This window comes from Nomascus leucogenys, chromosome 14 (genome assembly GCF_006542625.1).
Source record: "Nomascus leucogenys isolate Asia chromosome 14, Asia_NLE_v1, whole genome shotgun sequence".
NCBI lineage: Eukaryota > Metazoa > Chordata > Mammalia > Primates > Hylobatidae > Nomascus > Nomascus leucogenys.
The window spans coordinates 58,690,842-58,713,884 of NC_044394.1; the positions used below are offsets into that span (position 1 = coordinate 58,690,842).

The window sequence follows — 23,043 nt, forward strand, 5'->3', positions numbered from 1 at the left end:
CTGTTTTAATATATGTTTTATTCCAGCCACAAACAGGTAGAAAATAAAATTTAAAACAGCAGTTAGGGCCGGGTGCGGTGGCTCACACCTGTAATCCCAGCACTTTGGGAGGCTGAGGCAGTCACCTGAGGTCAGGAGTTCAAGACCAGCCTGGCCAACATGGTGAAACCCCGTCTCAACTAAAATTACAAAAATTAGCCAGGTGTGGTGGCAGGCACCTGTAGTCCCAGCTATTTGGGAGGCTGAGGCAGGAGAATCACTTGAACCCGGGAGGTGGAGGTTGCAGTGAGCCGAGATCATGCCATTTCACTCCCGCCTGGGTGGCAGAGTGAGACTCTGTCTCAAAAATAATAATAATAATAATAAAATAATAATAACATAGCAGTTAGCATTTACGACAGTATAAAAAAATCAAGTACCTAGGAATAAGTCTAACAAAAAATGTTCAAGACTTAAAGATCAAAATGTATAAAACAGATGGAGAGAAAGAAGACCAAAATAAATGAAGTATACTGTATTCATAAATCAGAAAAACTCAAAATTTGAAAGATGTCAATTCTTCCCAAACAGAGGCAAAGATAATCCCATCAAAATTCCAACAAGTTTTCATTTTGGTGAAATTTAAGATGATTCTAAAATTCATGTGGAAATGCAAAGGGCCAAGAAAATATTATATAAAAAGGACAAAAGGGGAGAGTTTGGGAGACAAAGATATAAAGACTTATAAGCTACAGAAATGAAGACTGTGATACTGATATATAAATAAACTAGTGAAACAGAATAAAGAACCCAGAAACAGACCCTGTCATATAGGAATATTTGATATATGGCAAAGGAAGTATTGCAAAGCAATGGAGAAAGAATAGTCTTTAAAAAATACTGGAACAATTGACTATATAAAATCACAAAGAAACACTGTCTCACAGTACACATCAAAATAAATTCTGATGGATTGTAGATCTAACATGAAAGGAAAAACAATGAAGCTTTTAGAAGGTAACATACAAGAATATCTGCTGTCCAATATTTGCCTTGAGGAGAGTTTGATATATTCAATTACAATAAAACTAAGAATTTCTGTTAATCAAAAGATTAACATCCATTAAGGATGTAAAAAGAAAAAAACAGTCACAGAGTGGGAGAAGATTTTGCAACACTTATAATCACAAAAACATTTCTACCCAGAATATATAAAAAACTCTTGCAAATCAGAAAGGCAGACAACCCAAAACGTGCAAGAGATTTCAACAGACACTTCCAAAAAGAAAGTCAACTGGCCACGTGGCCAATAAACACAGGAATAGCTGTGTTTTCAACTTCATTAGTCATCAGGGAAATGAAAAATTTTAAAAAAACAATGAGATACTACTATAGACAAAGACTAAAGATAAAAGCCTGACTATACCAAGTGTTGTCAAGGGGACCGACTAACAAGGGAACACAGTTCTCTCTGACTTAACTTGAAAAACCCCAGTGGGCCAGTGCTCGCATGGAGTCCATCCTGTTGGTGGACCAGAACCCTCTCTGGGGGACTCAGCAGCAGTCTGACTGCAGGTCCCCTCCTAACTGCAGGGTGAGCTTACCTTGGTAGGAAAATAGCGGCTGAATTTGAACTTCTTCAGGGTCAGGGTCATGGAGTATGTCCCAAAGAAAAGGATGAAGGACATGAGTGCCAGGTCTGGGATAAACTTGCAGGAATTCCCAAGCAGGCGCCCGCCATAGCTCAGACACTCCTTCTTGCTCAGCAAGGACCAGTCCAACGCTGTGAGGTTAAGGGGGTTGTACTTGGAGACCAAGCACAAGAGAGAATGGGTCAGCATCTTCCTGATGAGTCAGCTGTGTCCTTCCCACTGCAGTCCCCAGGCAGCCGGCATACCTTCCCACCCTCTGAGGGACCCCAGCCCTCCTGTCCATGATGGTGCACTCAGCAACAGAGTGATGTTCCTGGGGACTGGCTGGTTCAAGGAATGACAGGCTCCCTAGGAAGATTAGGAGCTCACATGTGTTTCTTCATTGTGTTCTAGGATGCACTGCTGTGCTAGCAAGGAGGAAAAGTGCAGAGGCAGGATGCCTTTTCCCTCAGCAGGCCTGGCTCCCATCAACCAACCACAGGTCCTGTGGATGCCTCCTTCCTGGAGTGTCTCATCTTTATTCTCTCCCCTCCATCCCCTCTGTCACACCCTTTCACATATGGGGGATCACCTCCCTTGTCAGTCCCCTCTTGGGTCATTTCAGCCATTCCCCACCTTGGTGTCTCAGATGCCTAAAATCCAAGGCATACACAACAGTGAATTTTTATATATAAATTACATATATGTTATATATATGTATATATAAATTTATATATATATATACACACACAAAGAAGTCAATCACTAAAGCAACTTAAAATGTCCCCTCCAAGGTGGCATTCCTCTGCTGCCCTCACTGGTCTGGCCCCACATCTCTTTCCCAGTTTGTCTCTTGTGGTTCCCTGTCTGAGCCCCACACTTACCCCATCTTAGCTGGCCTAGCTCACCCACTAGCCTCTGCACAGGTTTTGTGCTTTTCCTCTCTTGCCCTTCTGTCTATGCTGTTCCTTCAGTCTGGAATGTGCTTTTCTCTGCTGAGCCAACTTTTTCCCAACCTTGAAGACCAGATCGCATTCTACTTCCTCTTTGAGGCTTTCCTTAGCCTCTCCAGCAGCCTCCTTTCCTGCCTTCAAGATTGATGTACACATTTGGCCTATATTTAATGCATGGTGCATTCTGCTTATGCTGTCCCATAACTTTTCAGGTTCTTCTCCACAAATATATTAAAAACAAATTTGAGGATGGGTTCTGCGTTGGTTTCTTAGATGTCTTTTTTAGCCTTCAGTGCACATGGCCCCTTGCATATAATAGGGATTCAGAAATAGGCACTGACTGATTCTGTTCTTTCTCTCTCAAAATTGATAGCTGGCCAGCCTGGGCAACATAGTGAGACCCTGTCTCTACAAAAAATTTAAAAATTAGTCAGGCACAGTGGCTGATGCCTGTAGTCCCAGCTACTCGGGAGGCTGAGGCAGGAAGATCACTTGAGCTCAGGAATCTGAGGCTGCAGTGATGATATGATCACACCACTACATTCCAGCCTGGGCAACAGAGCAAGACCCCATCTCAAAAAGAAAAAAAAAACCCTGATCTTTGAAAAATATTAAGTTAAATTGCCAACTAGGATGTGTGTAATCAGAGCAGTCAATTGCCTAGGCAGGAATAACTTAAGCAGCAACCTTGGACACAGTAAAAGCTCACGAACGTCCCCCAAGTCCTACCAGGTGCTACCTTCATCTGGAATTGAACTTCTATCATTAAGCCACTTAGGCTGGGATGCTGGCTCCTGAAGATCGCTGTCATTATTGGGAAAGGCAGACCATACCTTAGGCCCCAGAGACTAAGGTGTGCAAAGGACACATTAGATTCATTGAGGAAGAAACACTAATAAACTCTCTGGGGCTGGAGAGTGGCACTGCTGGAAATTGGGGGTCCTAGGCAGAAAGAGAAGGAAGAAGGCAGAAAAATGAATGGGAGGCTTTGCTTACAGCTTTGTGAAGCCCTATTTACTATCCCTCACCTCTGCTTCCCCTTCCTTTGTGTGCGTGTCTTATTATTATTATTATTATTATTATTATTATTATTGAGACAGGGTCTCGCTCTGTCACCCAGGCTGGAGTGCAGTGGTGTGATCTTGGCTCACCACAACCTCTGCCTCCTGGGTTCAAACAATTCTTGTGCCTCAGCCTCTTGAGTAGCTGGGATTACAGGCGTGTACCACTACAACCGGCTTGTATCATATTATTAATACACATGGGGGGCTGGGCGTGGTGGCTCACGCCTGTAATCCCAGCACTTTGGGAGGCCAACATGGTGAAACCCTGTCTCTACTAAAAATACAAAAAATTAGCTGGGCGTGATGGTGCGTGCCTGTAATCCCAGCTACTCAGGAGGCTGTGGCAGGAGAATTGCTTGAACCTGGGAGGTGGAGGTTGTGGTGAGCCAAGATCGCGCCACTGCACTCCAGCCTGGGCGACAGAGTGAGACCCTGTCTCAAAAAAAAAAAAAAAAAAAAAAACGCACAAAAAAACATGGATTTAACAGAATGAGGCATGTTTTTAAGTGGGATGTTTACAGGATATACCTAAGAAAAAAGTGTGCATTTACAAAGCTCTACAGGTGACCCTGACGTGCAGCTGGAGTTGACCTCTGCAAGTCTGGGAGGCCATAAGTTGGTCTCATTTCCAAAATCTTTTCTCCCTCCTCCTACAAACAAAAGCACTCAAATGTCTGACATAAGAGGAAAGGACTTACCAGAGAAGCGTTGGTGTCTGGTGCCAATGGGGCTGAAGCATTGAACACGGTTGTATTCACTGTGGATGAGCACATGACATGGGGCAGGGTCAGCAGCTGTGGGGCTGGGAGCTGCATTCCCAACCCCTTCCCATCTCCTTCCAGTTCCTTAGAGCCAAGGCCTGGCTTCCATTGTGAGGGCAGCTCCCTCTCCACCTTCCTCACTTTGCCCCAGTTAGGGAAGGGCTGGTGGGACAGAGCCTGGGCCACAGCTCTGACAGACCAGCTGGGCCAGGACAGCACCTGCCTGACGACGAACAGCTGGTTTTAAAAACTGAAATAAGGAATCTGGGGCCAAGACAAAGTGCTAAGACAAACTGGAGGATAACGTGCCTTGTAAATCCCCACTGGCCACTGGTCTTTTAGACTTAAAAATGTTCAAAGAACTTACTCTATGCCATGCCCTATGTCAAGCCTTTACATATACTCATTTGTTTCATTCCCAGATCTTCACCAAGTATGCCCACTTTACAGATGAGGTAACTGAGGCCCAGAGAGGTTATGTAATTCGCCCAAGGTCACACAGTTCATACTTGGAGCCATGATCCCATCCCAGGAAGTCTGGCCCAGAGCCTATAAACTTCCTAGCTCTACACCATGAACTTCCCTGCCCTGTTCACCTCCATAGATACATCCCTTCCCTTCCAGCCCTCTTTTTTTGCCCAGGCTGGAGTGCAGTGGCGTGATCTTAGCTCACTGCAACCTCCACCTCCCAGGTTCAAGCGATTCTCGTGCCTCACCCTCCCGAGTAGCGGGGACTACAGATGCATGCCACCATGCCTGGTTAATTTTTTGTATTTTTTGTAGAGACAGGGTTTCACCATGTTGGCCAGGCTGGTCTTGAACTCCTGACCTCAAGTAATTTGCCTATCTCAGCCTCCCAAAGTGCTGGGATTACAGGCGTGAGTCACTGCGCCCAGCCCATATGTGTTTTTTATTAAAGGTCAGCTAGGCCTGAAAGAACTTGTTGCTTTGATATCTTTTCTAATCTGCCAAATGCAAGTTGAGGAAAGTTAAACCAAGGTCCAGATCCTGAAGCAGAATCGGGAAGCCAAAGGTGCTGCTCTCAGCGGCTCTCTGCATTCCTTGCTGGGTACTTCCCTACCCCGGCCTCAGTGTCCCTAACTGTATGTGGATCACATGAGGGTCTACAGGGAAAGTTTCAAGGAACCACTGTCACCTGTCTCTCCTTTCCATGTGAACCTTTCTGCTCTCCCGTTCTGCAGTCTGTCCTTTCTTTGCTCCTCATTCACAGGGCCAGGCTCCCCTGGGATGTAGGCACCCATAGGAAGTCAGGCTTTGGAGGCCTGCTGCCCTCTCTCTTCTTCCTGAACTGCAAGGGTGGAGGCAAAGGCCAGGCCCACCTCACCATCCTCCTCTAGTGAAGGCAGACCAAGCAGTCCCTCTGCAGCAGGTCTGGGGAGAGAGTGAGCGGGCCCGCCAGCCAGCTTGCCGGCAATATGTCTGAAATGCAGTGTAAGCCCGATGTGGCTCCTGCTGGCTGACCACAGTTGGTTAGAAACCCAGAAAGAAGAAGAGGTGTATCTTGGGGCCTCTCCCAACCTCCAACAAGCTGTCCACAGGGCTGATGTGATCACAGGGCCCTGCTATGTTGCTCACTCCCAGGCCTGCTGACACTGGGTAGCTAAGGAATTTCATCCTTAGGCAGAATATTCCTACAAGCTCTACAAACCCAGAGGTTTGTTAGGATTGTTCTGAAGAAGGCTTCATTTATTAGAAATTGGGGTTCTATTGCCTTTCCTCACATCAGTGACCAAAAGAACATGATGTGCAATTAATGATGGAGACAGAGAAGCCGGGCAGGAAGGCTGGCTCAGGGCTCCTCGCTCAAATGCTAGAGAACTCCTGGCTGACGCTTGAGCCTGGGGAGTTCAGATGTCTTTTTCACTACCCAATGTCTTCAGACCACCTTTGATGTCTTCTGCTTATGCTTATCAATTCTTTTATATCGAGAACTCTGTAGGGTTTGTCTGAAAGCCACTTGAGATTAATATGAAAGAAATATAACATGGAAAATTTCAGAAAGGGTCCAAGTATCAAACATTTTAAAATTCCAGTGTTTACAAAGCGGTACTCACTTGGGATTGAAAGCAGCCAAATCAGTGTGTGCAGCATTCATAAATAGAATACAAATCAGTTACAATGGAAGCAAAAGCAAATAGAAAGAGAGTGCCCCCAAACAAGCTTTTATGATGAAGAGTGACAAAGAGTGAGAGTATGCTATAGTAAGACTGGGCTTCGCAGTAAAACTAGGAATATGGGCCCATTACTAAGTAGATGGCCCATGGACTGGGAAAGAAACCCTCCACAGTTCGTCCCCTTCATCCCAGTCTCCTAAATGTGTAGAATTTTCCTTTCCATGTTATCGTAATCAAAACTAACTTGTCCTAGTTCTAGTTCCTTTACTTTCTGTGAAGAAACTGAAATTTTAATCTTACTAGGGTCTAGTGGTCAATAACGGCCCATTATTACTATCAGTTCAATAGAGCAATGGTTCTCAAACTTGAGAGTGCATCAGAATCAATTGGAAGACTTAATATGTCTGGTTGGACCCTACTCCAGAGTTCTTTCACTTGTTTCTTCCTTCCTTCCTTCCTTCCTTCCTTCCTTCCTTCCTTCCTTCCTTCCTTCCATCCTTCCTTCCCTCCCTCCCTCCTTCCTTCCCTCCCTCCTTCCCTTTTTTCTTTCCTTTCTTTTCTTTCTTTCCTTCTCTTTTTCTCTTTCCTTCTCTTTTTCTTTCTTCTCCTTCTTTCTCTCTCCCTTCCTTCCTTTTCTTTTCTTTTTTCTTTTCTTTTCTTTCTTTCTTTCTTTCTCTTTCTTTCTTTCTTTCCTCCTCTTCTCTTCTCTCTTCTTCTTCCTCCTCCTCCTCCTTGCTCTCGCTCTCCTTTTCTTTCTTTCTTAGAAATAGAGACAGGGTCTGGCTATGTTGTCCAGGCTGGTCTCAAACTCGTGGGCTCAAGTGATCTTCCTGTCTCAGCTTTTTGACTAGCTGGGACTACAGGTGTGCACCACTGTGCCCAGCCAGAGTTTCTGATTCAGCAGGTCTGGGGTAGGAGGCTAAGAATTTGTATTTCTAACAAGTTCCCTGATGCTGCTGGTCCAGGGACCACATTTTGAGAACCACGACAACAGCATGACCCCAAAGAATGAGGTACATCAGGCACCTGGGCAAAGCCAGAGGGGAAGCTATTTGGGAACAGGTGGCTTCATTATGTCCCTCATAATGCACCTTATATGCTCCTGTGGCCCTTGTTCCTAGAGCACCCCTGGATTTGTTTTTTCCTGTAGATAGATGATTCTCAGAATGGCCAAAGCGGCCAGGCATGGTGGCTAATGCCTGTAATTCCAGCACTTTGGGAGGACAAGGCAGGTGGATCACAAGGTCAAGAGATCGAAACTATCCTCGCCAAAATGGTGAAACCCTGTCTCTACTAAAAATACAAAAATTAGCTGGGTGTGGTGGTGCACACTTGTAATCCCAGCTACTTGGGAGGCTGAGGCAGGAGAATCACTTGAACTCAGGAGGCCGAGGTTGCAGTGAGCTGAGATCACACCATTGCACTCCAGCCTGGGCGACAGAGTCAGACTCTGTCTCAAAAAAAAAATAATAAAATAAAAATAAACAGAATTTGGATTTTTTCTTGAAGAGATCAAGGATGTGTGCTTCTAGAAGCTATGTTTGTGTAAAATTTACGTCAATGCAACACTGAATCTACAGTCTAGAAGATACAAGCACGTAGGAGGGCCTTGATGGGGCTTCCCCACAGAGGCAGGATTTGCTCCAGGGCAGAATGAAAAGGGCCTGCCTGCAGGTAGGATCCCCTCTGGGCAAGCAACATGCCTTGGCTCAGGACAAAGGGTAGCATAACCTGTCATTAGATTTTAGTGAAATAACTCAAAATTAATGACAGAAAAAAAGAAAGAAAAAATAAGTCTGGACTTCTTTACAAAATCAGTGCAGTCACAGAGGGAAGGGGTTATAATCAAAACTGAACTCTTTGAAGGCAGGACATCTTTATCTTCCACAAGGCCTAAAAGTAGGGCACACAATAATTGTGCAGCAAATACTTTCGATTGACTTACGACTGATTTTTTTTTACCCATAGTAATGTATTAAGGGGCTGAACAACCCACTATCCACTTATTTCCTTCAACTCAATCAGGGTATAGATTTGGAAACCCCACAGGAGTCCCAGGAGACCACCAGGGCCCGCACTGAGAGCCCTCTTTTACAGCCAGGGAAACTGAGGCTTGGCATGACCTTGGGTGGTCTCTGGACCTCAGTTTTCTCTCTGTGAGTCCAGCCTTGGTGCTTGGAGATGTGTGCATAGACCTCCTGCTCCTGCTCTGCAGCACCCTGGGCACTCTGGGCACATCCCACTGAAGGCTCTTAGGGGCATGATCATGACTATGAAGGAGGCTCAGATGCTATGGGAAGCCCTAACTTATAGATGACAGGTGTTTGGGCCAGAAAGTAACTCCACAGGAGTGGCACTGGGATCCTTTTTACAACATCCTTGGCAGATGGACATCCAGAGAGTGTCCAAGTAACTTGCTACCAACCAAGGGGGCCGAGAACTCCCATGGTGGTTAACTCCCACCATTGTAGGTTCTTTCCTAAATTCAGCCAGCATCTGGCTTCCTGGAGCTTCTGCTCCCTGTTCCTCATTCAGCTCTACATCCTGTGGTTTCAGAGGGTGAACGCAGCTCCTTTGTGACATAACTCTCATATCCCTAAGAGGCTGAATAAGCCCCGGTTCTCCAACTGTTCTCAGATGGCATGGTCGACAGAGCCTCCACTCTGGACATGTTTCCATCTGTGTGGATGTCCATCCCTCAGGTGTGGTCTCACCTAACACGGTATGTGGCCACACAGGCAGGTCTGTCTTGGGGAAAGCTCATCGTATCATGACTTGATGGAGCTGGGAGGGACTTCAGGCACCATCAGGTCTATCTCTGGCCTGCAGCAGGAACCCCTGAGTGGCACTCCTGATAGGTGTGGCCTCCACATTACCCCACACTGAGGCAAAGTATGCCTTACTCCTTCCTAGGATATCCCTGTACCCCACACTGAGGCAAAGTATGCCTTACTCCTTCCTAGGATATCCCTGTGCCCTCCTGATGACAACCCTGTGACTCTTATTAGAGCTACTGTCCCCTTGGTTTCCTTGCAAACACTGGATTCAAGACCCTGTATTTGCTCCCTTGGAACCGTAAGCCCTTGGCTGAATGGCCCCTCCCCAGCAGTAGGAGTAGAGAGCTGTGGTGAAGGATCAGGGGGCCGGTGGGGTAGGTGAGGGCCCACGGCACGTCTGGGGTTACCGGTCACCTGTGTCAGGGGCGATACACTCGCACTTGTAGGTAGTGATGAAGTTCGGCTTGAAGTCCATATTGATAGGGTAGTACTTGAAGGCACCAATCATCTTCTTGATAGCATCGTAGATGAAGATGAAGCTGATGAGGGTGGAGAAGCCCTCCTCGGTGAAGCGGGTGATATATTTGATGATAAAGCTGGCATCTGTGGCCACTAGGATAAGGCACTGGACAGCTGAGTGTAGGCCAATCCAGAGGCGGAACTCCATGTAGTCCAGGCCATTGCCTCTGGAAGGCAGAGGGGAGGTGAGGGGCCTCCAGCCCAGGGCTCCTGGCTGTGCTTGACTCCTCAGACTCATCCTTAAGTGGCTTATCTGTCCTCCTGTGGCACTGATGCCCTCCCAGGGACTGTGAAAGACTGGGGACAGGGACAATTCTTGGGCACAGTTGTCTGATCTTTGAGATCTCATGGGGGTCCAGTGTTTGTCTTTATAAGAAATTTTTTTTTTTTTGAGAAAGAGTCTCTCTCTGTCGCCCAGTCTGGAGTGCAATGGCGTGATCTTGGCTCACTGCAACCTCTGCCTCCCTGGTTCAAGTGATTCTCCTGCCTCGGCCTCCTAAGTATCTGGGATTACAGGCGCCCACCGCCACGCCTGGCTGATTTTTGTATTTTTAGTAGAGACGGGGTTTTACCATGTTGGCCAGGCTGGTCTCAAACTCCTGACCTCAGGTGATCCACCTGCCTCAGCCTCCCAAAGTGCTGGGATTGCAGGTGTGAGCCACCACGCCCAGCCAAAAAAGAAATTTTTTTAAAAGATCTTATGGAGGAGGCAGGAAGGTGCTAAGACATCTCAGTGTTCACAGTTGGTAACAGACACCAGAGTGAGTGAAAAACAGGGAATTTTGGAAGAACAGGGTTGGAGCAGCCCTTGGAAATGGTCTGGTCCAAACCCTCATGTTGTAGAGGAGGCAACTGAGCCTAGAGTAGTGATGGGAGCTGCCTGGGTCTGGGTGTAACCTTCTGACCTTCAGCCCAAGACTTCACACACTATACTGCCTATCAAGTCACCACTGCTCACGCACTGAGTGGTGTGAATTTTCTCCTCTTGTCGTGGCTGGTCCCTGTGGGCTGTGCCAATATACACTAAGATGTCTTAAAGGCAGGTAGCTGGCAGGAGTCAGGAGGGGCCACCTGGTAGCCCTTCCCATAGTTAAAGATGGCTTTGGCACCACCGTACCATCACCTACCCTTTGGGCCTATTCCCCTGCCCTAGCCCCAGCATACTGCCCCAAGTGCGAGAGCAGGCACTGGGGGCCACCAAGGGACACCTACTTGCTGAAGTCGAAGAGGAGCTTCTCAAAGATGAGGATGGGCCCCGTGCTGCTGAGAATGATGAGAGGCTGTCCCGAGAAGAGGCAGAATAAGGAGCCAGCCATGGCAGTGCCCAGGAAGCTCTCCATCACTCCCTGGGGGCACAAGGAATGTGTGGTTCAGCATAGGAAGGAGAAGGGGTCTCTCCACACAGGCTGCAGCCCAGTGATCTCTCCACAGGCCCAGGCCATAGTGTTTATCCTTCATTCTGGGCCCTTTCCTCCCTAAATCCTGTTCTCCATCTCCTACACCATCCACAACTTGCCACCATGGCCAGTGTCACTCTGTTTAATTCCATCTAGATAAAGGTACCACGTGACTTCCTTTTGGCACCCAGGGCCTAGAAAACAGTGGATGTGCTTTTCTCTGTGTCCATTCTACTCCCAGAGGACAGCCCATTTATCCATCTGATTATTCATTCATCTAAACATCTGTTTGGTGCTTTTAGAGGTCAGATCATTCATTTACTCAAAGTCCACTGAGTGTCTGCTATGTACCAGGCATTGTGAAAGGTACTGAGGACCCATCACTGAACAAGATAACATATCTTCATTCTAGTGGGAGACACAGGTAAGTAACTAGGCAATTTCCATATAGCAGGGCTTTTCTAAGCTGGGATAGGTTTAGGGTGCCACAGGAGCACACAGTAGGGGTAAAGATGTAGTCAGGAAGGCCTCCCTAGAAGTAGATAAGTGGAAGCTGAGATCCAAAAAATGAGCAGAGAATTGGTCAGGGGAATAGGGTTAAGTGGAGTGACAAGAAACAGTGTCCCACGAAGAGGGAGTAGTGTCTAAAAGGTCTGGAGCTGAAAAACAGCAGGTACTTGAAGAACCAAAAGATGATCAGGATTGATGGAAAACAGAATGTAGAATGGTTGGGGAGGGTAGGAATGCTGAGAAAGAGAATGCTGGGAGATGAGGTGTGAGAGCCAGGTAGGGCCATGTGGTGAGGGCCACATGGGGCAGCTGGGACTTATGAGTCAAGGATAATGCTTAGTTTCTGGTGTAGACAGCTGGGTGAACCACGGTATCACCTGCTGTGCTGGGGAAGGGCAGGGAGCAGCACGTCAGGAGGGAAGATAAGGGACATGATGTCAGCTGTGTGAATTGGGGGATCCTGAGGGACAGCCATGGGGAATCCGGAGGGGCAGCCATGTGGACATGCCCAAAAGGCAGCTGGACAAATGGGTCTTCTTGGTGTACTGAGCTTTCCAATGGCTCTACTTTGAAGGCCTCCATCGGAGAAGACCCTTGCCTAGGAGATTGGCAGGTGTCTCTGCTGAGCTGTTTTCCCCAGGGAGGCCTGAGTTGTTGTCATGGTAACAGCTTACCATCCTTCTAAAAATGTCTTAACTCCAAACTAAGAATTCAAGGTTAGTTTTCAAAAAGTGTGGGGCGAAGGCCACAATTAGCGCTCCATTAATTGTGCTGATTAAATTCCCTCCAGCATCAGTGGGAAAAGTACCAAATAACACAGCAGATAATTCCCCTTAACGGTTTGACCTATTTAAATAATCGTTAAATTTGGTCTTTAGTAATGAGATTTAGCTTCAGATCTTTTAATATTGTCTTATTATATTATTATTACTTGAAACATAAAGGATTACAAATAGTGATGGCCTCAACCTGGATGGTAGATGAAACCTTGGTTTTGGGATTACAGGATGAAGCTTCCTGCTGCCACCAGGTGGCGGCAGATCTTACTTTTACACTCAGGGCCCCAGCTCACACACACACCTGATAATTGTCGGTGGCATCCCCCAGAAGCCCACCAAAGGTGATCGCGTTGGTGATACAGCCGAGGTAGATGAATAGGATGGCAGAGATGGACTGAATGTGGAAGCCATCATAGAAGTCACTTGGGAACCAGGGCAACTTCCTCTTGATATCCAGACACAGGCCACCGAAGAACCTGCTCAAGACAGGCCCAGGGGCTGCTTTCTCACCACTAACACCAGTGCAGAGGCAGGGATATTTACAAGAACTTGCAGAGTCTGGGGCGAGGAAAGGAACTTGAGCAGGGTGGATGGGGCAAAGATCTTTCCACCAGAACATTTAGGGCCAGGGATGAATTCCTGTAGGACGAAGTTTGTGGTTGGCACCACCCACATTGGGAAGGGTGGACATAGAGGGTTTTGGAGAGGGAAAGTCTGATGGGAATATGTCCTGGGGTAGACCTAACATTCCATGGAGAATGGAAGTCCTGGGGTCCACAGATGGTGGTCCTCCTCACATCCCTGACCATCTGCAGGGTGCCTGCTCTTGGTGAACATAGGAGTGTCTGACTTTCAGTGACAGAAGCATCCCAGATTATAACAGATTCATTAAGGACAGATCCTAAACTTTATAACTGGTTGGTATATGTTTGTTTTTTGATTTTGCTATCTGGAACAGCTGAGTGGGAGATTTTAGGTTTGGAGACATTGTTTACTGGGATTGCTATTCCCATAGCCTCTAATGCAGTCCTTAGCATGGAGCAGAGTTTCTCAGCCTCAGTTCTGCTGATATTTTGGACTGGATACTCCTTTGCTGTAGGGGCTGTCCCGTGCACTGCAGGATGTTTAGCAGCTACCTACTAGATGCGAGTAGCATCTCCCCTCTCCGGTTGTGACAAAGAAAAATGTCTCTGGACATTGCCAAATTCCCTGGGCTCAGGGGTAGGGGGACTAAGGAGGGCCAAAGCTGCTTACAGTGAGAACCACTGGTATAAAGCCAAGGGCATATAAAACATGACTTCATTCTCAAAGTCATGATTTATATGTAGATTTGCAAGGCCACATCCTTTCCTAAATCTAGATCAACCTGAATGACTCCAAGAGCTGGAAAAGAAACCCAGGCCAGGAGAACTTTCTCTTATTTTCTTTAAAAAAAAAAAAAGTTTTTGAATAGGTAAATTAAGTTTAAAAAAAGGTACTGTTATTGAGTTGTGTCCCCCCAAAAGATATATTAAGGTGCTAACATCTATGTAACATCTATGCAAACGTAATCCAGTTTAGATTAAGTCATTATGGCGGGCCCTATTCCAATATGACTGGAGTCCATACACAAAGAGGAAAGTGCTCTGTGAAGACAGACACATAGGAGGCCATGTGGTGGAGAGGCAGAGCTGGGGGTGATGCGGCTGCCAGCCAGGAACACCAAGGTCTGCTGGCCACCACCAGAAGCCAGGAGGAGGCCAGGAAGGATTCCACCTGGAGCCTCAGGGAGCACGGTGGTCCTGCCAACACCTGCTGTGGAACTCCTGGCCTCCAGAACTGCAGGAGAGTAACCTTCTGTGGTTTTAAGCCACATAGTTTGTGGTACTTTGTTACAGCAGACCCAGGAAACAGCCACCAAAGGATATCTAAGAGAAAAGTTTGGGTTCCTCTCCTCTTGTATGGGTCTCAAATTCCCCTCTCCTGAGGCAACCCTTTTTGGGGATCCATGATGGGGTTCAAGGGCTCTGAGAGGGAAAGAAGGCAGGGGTGACCTCGAGTGGGCACTACAGACCATGGTTGGGAAAGGTCCCTAGAGGGCAGCTGAGAAGGGAGAAGTCTAAAGGACAGCAGGGTCACTGGGAGGCCTGGGGTGGGCACCTTCCTGTCCAGATAAGTTCCTCCCCGATTTCATGCATGGCTGGCATTTCTCCATCATCCCCGCTGCTCGTTCCGCCGGCCCCGCTACCGCCAGCCCCGCCGCCACTGCCACCACCACCACCACCTCCATTGCCTCCTCCAGGAGCTCCGCCGCCTCCTCCCACAGAGCCATTCATCTGGCCCAGCTCTGCTAGGGAAAACACAGATTTCCTGGAAGAGAAGGGGGATGAAGGAGAGTGGGTCCCCCAGAGCACCCCTCACCTCTCCAACCGAAATTATGAAATATCTTAAAAGACAGACAAAAATGCAGAAAATTATCTAACAATATCCACATGCAGGTCACCTAGATTTTACAAATGTTCACATTTAGCCATATTTGTTTCTGATATATCTTATTATTTTTAAACTTATTTTAAACATTATTTTGAGACAGGGTCAAACTCTGTTGCCCAGGCTGAAGTATAGTGGCATGATCACAGCTCACTGCAGCCTTGACCTCCTAGGCTCAATCAATCCTCCTGCCTCAGCCTCCAGAGTAGCAGGGACTACAGGTGCATGCCACCATGCCCAGCTAATTTGATTTTTTTTTTTTTTTTTTTTTTGTAGAGACAAGATCTCACTATGTTGCCCAGGCTGGTTTCAAACTCCTGGGCTCAAGTGATCCACCTGCCTCAGCATCCCAAAGTGTTGAGATTACAGGCATGAGCCACTATGCCGAACCTCAGATGTATTTTAAAGAGAAATAAAATGATACTGACAGAGTTGAAACCTCCTTTTTCTCCCCCTACTGCCCATTCTCATACACACCTCTTGTCAGCAGAGGGCACCTTCTTGGGGGGCTCAATTCGGATATTTGGGTCCCATTCTCCAGGAGGAAGGACGATGACCTCATCCAGAAATTCATCAATTCCTGCAATCAGATCTTCCCGATTGCGGGCTTTGTAGGCCACGTCGCTGAAGAGCTGGCGAGGAGAGAGGAGGGAGAAAAGAAAAATCGGGTCTGTTTCTGACGTGCCTCAGAGCATATCACATCTAGTTTTTAAAGAAATCACTTTGAACCACATCTCCCACTGCCAACTCACTCTCAGTTTTTGGAATGAGACTATAGCACGTTGGTAAAAATATGGCACAACGGGACACACCAGGCACTGGGGGAAGACAGCCTGTCTTGGATCTGAAGGCCAGGTCTCCATATGCTTGCTTGTAGGACTTTGGTTAAGTTACTTAACCTTTCTGTTTTCAGTTTTCCACACATCACACATATTAGAAAACCTCTGTAGAGCCCAGTCCAAGGAGCTCAGATATTTCACATCCATTTTTTGCTTCCAGCCCTTCGCCCTTGGAGGCTCAGGCCGTGTTCTTCACACTGTCTCCAAAGTGTGCTTTCTGACTTACAGATTCTATGGGACTATGCTCACGTTTAACCCTTTCCCATTTAGGAAAAAAAAAAAAAAAGTGCAGCTCACTGCCAAAACTCATTTAATTTTACATAAACACACTCTTTGAGGCCGAAGCAAATCTGATTGATTTTCAATGTGAAAATGAAATATAAAAATTATTCTTAGAATTATTTCTAAAAAGAACTAACATCAGAATCATTGGAATGATCAGAATCATCTATTTTGGAAAAACTGGATTCATCAAATGAATCTTAGGCCAAAAACTGTTCAAGAATGATGTTAGCATCACTCGTAGGAATGCTAGTTTTCTAGGATTTGATATTTTCAATGATTGAGAGTTAGTATATTTTGTAAATGGAAATGCCACAACTAAAAACAGAATGCTATAAGTAGAATGATGTCTTTTGTTTCCAAAGTCAACATACAAGAGCAATGTAAAAATAATAATAAAAGTGAGACATTTCGTGGGGAAAAGTTATCTCGGGGTAAAGCCTGCAGCCGCAAGCACCGCCAGTGAGTATTCTTGGCACAAATGGGAAAACAGTTAAAGTCCTCTAAGCTCCCCATCACTCTGGGGACAGAGTGTGACTCAGCTCTGCTTATAGCCTCTGTGTAGTCCCTGGCTCACCTCTCCAGTGTTACCTCCTGCCCTTGAAGTTCTTACACTGAGCCTACATCAAACCACCTCCATCCAGCTTCTCTGAGCCTGATCCATTTCCTTTGTTTGGAATGCTTGCCTCATAGCCTGGTGCTGGGTCTACCTTCCTCCTGCTCCTCCTGAGCTTTAAAGCCCCCTCATCTGTGAAGACCTCCTTGACCCCCTGGGCAGCTAGCACATGGTTAGTTTTATAATTATCAATCTGTCCCTCACACTTGATTGGTTCTCCTAGAGGACAATGACTATTCCCTGATTCTCATAATCTTTAGCATCCTATGTAGTGCCTGGTACACAGTAGGTGCTCAAATGTGCTAGCTGGATAAGTTAATGAATGAAGGTGCAGTGCCTGGTGCAGGAGCTGTAAAATTCAGGAGTACAAGCTTCTGGTTACCACTTACATCATCTACCATGAGGGTTGCAATGGCACGGCCAATTTCATTGTAGGATTTTGCTCTCCCAGAAGGTCCCAGCAGTATAAACAGAAATCTGCAAAGAAGATGGAGGAGAAGACAGAGAAGATGAAGGAAGAGGAGCATGAAAGTGAGAAGGAAAAATAGAAGCAAGTGAAGAGAATTCTTTGGCCCTGAACAGTATGCATTTTTTTTTTTTTTTTTTTTTTTTTTTGAGACAGGGTCTTGTTCCATCACCCAGGCTGGATGGAGTGCAGTGGCGCAATCTTGGCTCACTGCAACCTCCATCTCCTAGGTTCAAGCGATCCTCCCACCTCAGCCTCCTGAGTAGCTGGGACTACAGGCGTGTACCACCAAGCCCGGCTAATTTTTTGTATTTTCAGTAGATACAGGGTTTCACCATGCTGCCCAGGCTGGTCTCCAACTCCAGGGCTCGAGCAATTCACCCGCCTTGGCCTCCCAAAGTGCTGGGATTACAGGTGTGAGCCACCGCACCCAGCCTCTTTTATTATTATTTTTAATAAACTCTAAAACTCTTCCCTAGTCAGAAGATTTCCCTTCCCAGCAGCCTCCACGTTTAGAGGTGTCTTTGAGAGCACTAACAGTCAACAGCACTGCTTGCTGACTGTACTGCTGACTGGCTCCCAGAGAGTGGCATGGGGACAGGTTTCAATGGCTCTCACCTGGTGGGGACAGGCACCTCGGTCACTCCTCCCAGCATGGCCGACTGGATGAGGCGCACGAACGCGATGAATGGCTGGTCTAGGAAGTCCACCTCGCCCACGAGCACGTTAGAGGCTTCTGAGTCCTTGGGGATCTTCTTCATGAATTTGTTTTTCCGCTGGACAGGGAGAGGAAACGAGATAGCCAAGGAGACTCCCACCTGCTCTCACTCCTTCACTCCCCTTCAGACTGCTCTGAGGCCTAACTTGAAAAAAATTCTCCCAATGTTGCCAAGAGACGGAAAGAATAAACAAGTGCTCCTCCGATTCTGCAGATGGGGAGACTGAATATAGGTTAACTCCAGGCACCATTAAGCCTTGTAGATGGGAAGGAACTGGCAACGGCTTTCCTTGACTAAGACATTCCTTGATGGATGAAAACGGCTCCACTGAGATGTGGGTTGAGGGGTCAGAGAAGAGCCCCGGGGTTGCCGGACATCAGGCCTGGATGGCCTCCTTCAGGCTGAGCAGATGGGAGTCTCAGTGCTTCTACCTCAGCCACCCAGACCTCCCCTCTCCACCTTCACTTTTGGTGGCTGTGGGGAGGAGGAGGTCTGTTCTGATGGTCAGAGTAGACAGGCCTTATTTTCCCTTTGCCACCAGCTTCCTGGCTCACAGGAATTCCTGGACCAGTCTCCAAGTCTGTGGGAGACTTCCATGCCCCCAAATTACCCCCAGGGGACCTCCCAGGAAATTCATCACTTCTGGAATTTTCCAGCAGAGACTATCAAGATGGCCTCTCTCCAGTCCCTCTGGCTAGTGTCTCTTCAAGGGAGAAAGGTCACACAGGCAAAGCCAGTGGGGTCTGATGTGAGAGGTATTGGAGACAAGCCCTCCACCCAAACATATTCCCACTCTCTGCGTTTATAACTTCATTCTTCCTGAGTCCTCTTTTATGCTGAAGATACCCCAGGGATGGTTACTTTCAAGCTCTTCTTAGTCCTTAACATCTTAGAATGAATTCCTTTTTCAGATTGCTTTCCCTCTGGGCAGCAAGGGCACGGACAGACAAGAGACAGAGATAATTTTGTAGGAAGACGGAGAGGAGCGGTTGGGGTAGCGGCAGGGCTGGGTGCAGTCCACGGTGGCTGACACAGTGGGAAAGAGCCTGGGGGTAGAGGACAGCTCTGAAGAGAGCGCCTGTGAACATCACAATTTTCCCACCAATCCCCATTCTGCTGCAGTCTTTCCTGCGGGCACAGGCCTGTTTCTCACAGCCTCAGTGAAGACACAGTTTCCTTGTACCTCTTCCTGTCCTTGTGGAGGGGTCAGCTGTGGGCATGGATATGGTCAACAGGTCCTGCCCTTTTGTCCCCACAGCTGTTTCCCAATTCGACTCATGTGGGGGCATCATACACACTGGGCTGGGTGGCCTACCAGCACGAGGAGGGGCTCATGAGCAATGGCACTACCCTTATAATCATTTAAATCCAATCAGACAAAAAAAAAAATAACCCTCCACAACCACCTGGGCAACCATCAGCAGCCCCAAGGATCCTAATATAGTGAGAAAAAGCAGGAATTGACAGGAACACCAGAGTCCCCAAGACTCAAAAAGTCCCTTTGTCTCAGGCATGGTCAGCTGATTACTAAGCAGCGTTCTTCAGGGTGGAGGGCTGGGTGTAACAGGGCAGCCACCATCTCCGAGCATCAGGCAGGGAGGGGGGTCCAGGGAAGGGGAGGAGATACGGGCTGGGCAGGAGCACTCTGGAGAAAGAGTCTTCGGAAGCAGCAATGCTTCAGGGTGTCCCAACAAACCCACTTGTTTTTGTTGTTTTGTTTTGAGACAAGAGTCTCACTCTGTCGTAAAGGCTGGAATGCAGTGGCACCATCTTGGCTCACTGCAACCTCCTCCTCTTGGGTTCAAGCACTTCTCGTGCCTGTCTGGCACATGCCTGGGACTACAGGCATGTGCCACCACGCCCGGCTAATTTTTGTATTTTTGATCGAGATAGGGTTTCTCCATGTTGGCCAGGCTGGTCTCAAACTCCTGGCCTCGAGTGATACATCAGCCTCAGCCTCCCAAACTGCTGGAATTATAGGTGTGTGCCACCACACCTGGCCATCCAACCAACCCACTTGTAATACAGAAGAGAATAGAAATTGAAACACGGAGTTGGTCCTTCCTTACACGTTGTGACATGTTTGGTAAGAAGGCCAGGGTTGTGGCATCCCAGAAATAGGAGCATGCTAGTGTTCCAACCAACCCTGGCTTGCCCAAAGCCTGGATGTGGGCTTGTATAACCAGGGCCCTGCTGACTCCACTTCCTGAACCCTTGGGGACTCCAATCTGGCTCTGCACTGCAGAGTCACTGCAGCACAATGATGCTGTCTGAATCTACTCTCTGTTCACTGGGAATCTGCCAGCTGAGGGCAGGCATGGAGTTTAGCTTTGCACAAACCAATGATGAAGAAAGAGCCTGCAGAGCAAATGCCTCTGGGCTTGCACCTGAAGAGCGCCCACTAGCTTAGACCACTGATGCTGCAAATACCGAGAAGCAGCATCAGCAAGAACTAGATGCTGGCGCTAGGTGATGGGTTCCAGTCCCCAAATCAAGGAAGCACTGCCTGGTGAAAGGGGCAGCTAGTATTATTATTACCACTCACACATTCATTAAAACAGGTTATAAAAAACTTTTACTAGGTAATGCTTTCTTATCACAGTTGCGCTGTCTGTATGCATGAGTAAAAGTGGTTTTCCTCTCCAAATAATGTTCCAGAATACTGACTACTTCCTAAATTACTTCTAAATTAAGGGCTCTGGAGTTAGACTGCCTAGGTCAAATCAAAGTCCTGTCTTTCAGCTGTATAGACTTGGGTGTGTTATTTAACTCCTGTAAGCCTCAGTGTTCTCTCATGAGTAAAATGGGAATGAAAATAGTACCTTTGTGATTCACAGAAAATGCCCGGCACAGTGTAGTGCATGTGATGTGGACCTTAAATATTGATTGATTTTGTTACTGTTGTTATTAATTTATTTGTGCCCGGGACACTGACATGAGGGGCTGACTTTGTTTTTGCCTTCCACCAAACTTAGGGGTGGCTGGAAGGCCTGGAGGTCACCCAAGCTCCTGAAGGCTCCTCACCAAGTCTCAGGTTTCCTTTGTCATCTCTCTTCCTACTCCTGGGGAGATAGACAAGGGGACCATGGGGCCTCCTGTCCTTGATGTGTGCAGGAGTTGGAATAAAGGGGGCCTCCTCTGGGCTTCCCCAAGGTGCACAGTCACAGGATTCTGGGGCTGTGGGCCTTAGAACTGGACCCAATTTGTTTGCAGAATTCTGATCTCATCAAGAGGGTTTCAGCCCAGCTCATAGGAGACCACAGGAAGAAGATGCACTATTGGACAGTCTAATTAATTAACTACCACTGTTTTCCCCACAGGGAGATTCTTTTCTGTCTCTCTGCCAGCCGCAATCCCTATCCCATCTTTAAAGGTGTTTGTGGATCACAGGATAGATGAAGCCATGTGTGCTGGTCTTCTCTCTCCAACAAATCCCAAGCTCAAAGACAGCTGGCGCCTCATTTAATCGTGTTCTCTGTCCCACACCCCCAGGGCCTGACACAGAGCCAGCACTTGGGACTCCGTCATTCCCCAACTACTGGCCTTGGCAGAGTCCCCCAGGCAGCCCAGAGTCCCCACTGGGGACCTTCCTGGAACTCCCACTCCTTCGTAGGAGTGGAATTCTGCCCATAGGGGATCCCTGCTCCTGAAACCAAAGACTTTTTCCCGCCCTGGCCCTCCATTGCAGTTAAGTGCAGGGGTTTTACTACCTGGTCTGTGTTTGGGGTGAGAGAAATGTCATTCATGCTTCTGCTCTGGGCATGACCTAGGAGAAAAGGAAAAGAAGATCCATCAGGGGAAGCCACGCTCTCGCAGGTCCCTTTCCTATGGGCCCTACTCATGTACCTCTCCCATGTTCATAACCAAAGCAAACTCCCTCCCCCTTAATTCTGCAGTCCCCTTGAACTAGCATCCTCTCACTTTCCTTCTGTTCAATGGCCGCTTTCCTGAAAGAGGTGTCAGACTGCAGGTTCCACTGTTTCCTTCTCCCTCCTCAATCTACTACACTCTAGTCTCTAGTCCTCTACCCCGCCTTCTTGGATGTCACCAGGCTGTCTACTCTGGGTGTGGCTCTGCACCAGGCCCAGATAGGAGGAGGGACACAGATGCATTATTACGTGAGGTTCCATGTGTCACTTAGCTTGGAATTTGCTGGAGAGGGGAGCAGTTTCACCTCTGTCCTCCATGACCAGTGAGAGTCTTTAAATGTGGGCTGGGGATTTAGGCTGGCAGAGGGAAGGAAGGTGGGCTTCCTATGAGAACAGTGATAGTCAATTATTTGAACTGCCCAATAGTTCCTTCCTCTGTTAAGAGAGAGAAAGCCAGCTCTCCTCTCCCACTAGCCCAATCTGGTGGACACCCTCAGACCTATCGTGTCTTGGCTATTGGCCTGTGCCACTCCTGGTGTCCGGAATGCTGCTCCTCTTGGCTCTCTTCCTCTCATTTCTGTCCCAGGATCCTCTCCTGCTTGGACATCCCAGGGCCTTGTTTTTGCTCTCATCCCTTCCAGGTGCCTCAGCCTCTCCTCTGGCCAATCGCTCCCACTCCTGTTGTTTCCAACACCCATTTGAGCTGAGGATGCCCAGGATGGATCTTTAGTCTGACCCCTCTTCTGAGGTGCAGACTCCTTGGAGCAGTCCCCTCTGGCACCTCAAATGCAACTCTTTACCTTCCAACAAATCACTTTCCTCATGGACACATTCCACTCAATGCCCCTCCTTCCCATCCACCAGCCCTTCAGACAGAAATCTAGGAGCAGCCTTGGGCCCTCCCTCTTCCTCACCTACTTCCCACCAGTCCTTCAATTCCACCTCTGTCCCTTCCTCTCCATTCTGGAATGCAGGCTCAGTCTCTGCCTTCCAATGTTGCCCCTTCTAGATTACTCCTACTCAGACAGAAATCCAATCACAGCATGCTCCTGCTTCAAGCTTCCCAGGGGTTCCCATTATCTTCAGAATAAAACCCAGGTTCTTTTGCTGGGTGCACAAGGCCCTCTTTGATTTGACCCTCTCTTCCCCTTAACTCCTGCACTTCCTGTGAACTGGACCGATGTTTTTACTTTCATAGCTCCAGCTCCTTGTCTTCCATCCCCCAACCTCCTATTTGTTTCCTTTGTTTAGAACCCCCTCTTCCTCCTCCTTGCTCCT

General features: G+C 47.7%; 1 protein-coding gene across 6 annotated transcripts in view; it reads right to left on the reverse strand.

The window, feature by feature from the left end:
• The window catches only part of SLC4A5 (solute carrier family 4 member 5), a 129,658-nt gene that overhangs the window by 23,556 nt on the left and 83,059 nt on the right, over positions 1 to 23,043 (reverse strand). For 5 of the 6 annotated variants that reach the window (XM_030827707.1, XM_012502680.2, XM_030827705.1 and 2 more), the window contains 10 exons: positions 21,607 to 21,662; positions 17,796 to 17,953; positions 17,101 to 17,188; positions 15,452 to 15,606; positions 14,645 to 14,854; positions 12,807 to 12,981; positions 11,032 to 11,165; positions 9,715 to 9,986; positions 4,326 to 4,384; positions 1,584 to 1,784 (listed from right to left, as the gene is read on the reverse strand). In XM_030827707.1, the coding sequence (XP_030683567.1) occupies positions 1,584 to 1,784; positions 4,326 to 4,384; positions 9,715 to 9,986; positions 11,032 to 11,165; positions 12,807 to 12,981; positions 14,645 to 14,854; positions 15,452 to 15,606; positions 17,101 to 17,188; positions 17,796 to 17,953; positions 21,607 to 21,662 (1,508 nt within the window). The remainder of the gene's footprint in view (positions 1 to 1,583; positions 1,785 to 4,325; positions 4,385 to 9,714; positions 9,987 to 11,031; positions 11,166 to 12,806; positions 12,982 to 14,644; positions 14,855 to 15,451; positions 15,607 to 17,100; positions 17,189 to 17,795; positions 17,954 to 21,606; positions 21,663 to 23,043) is intronic. The other variant, XM_030827706.1, reaches the window with a different exon arrangement.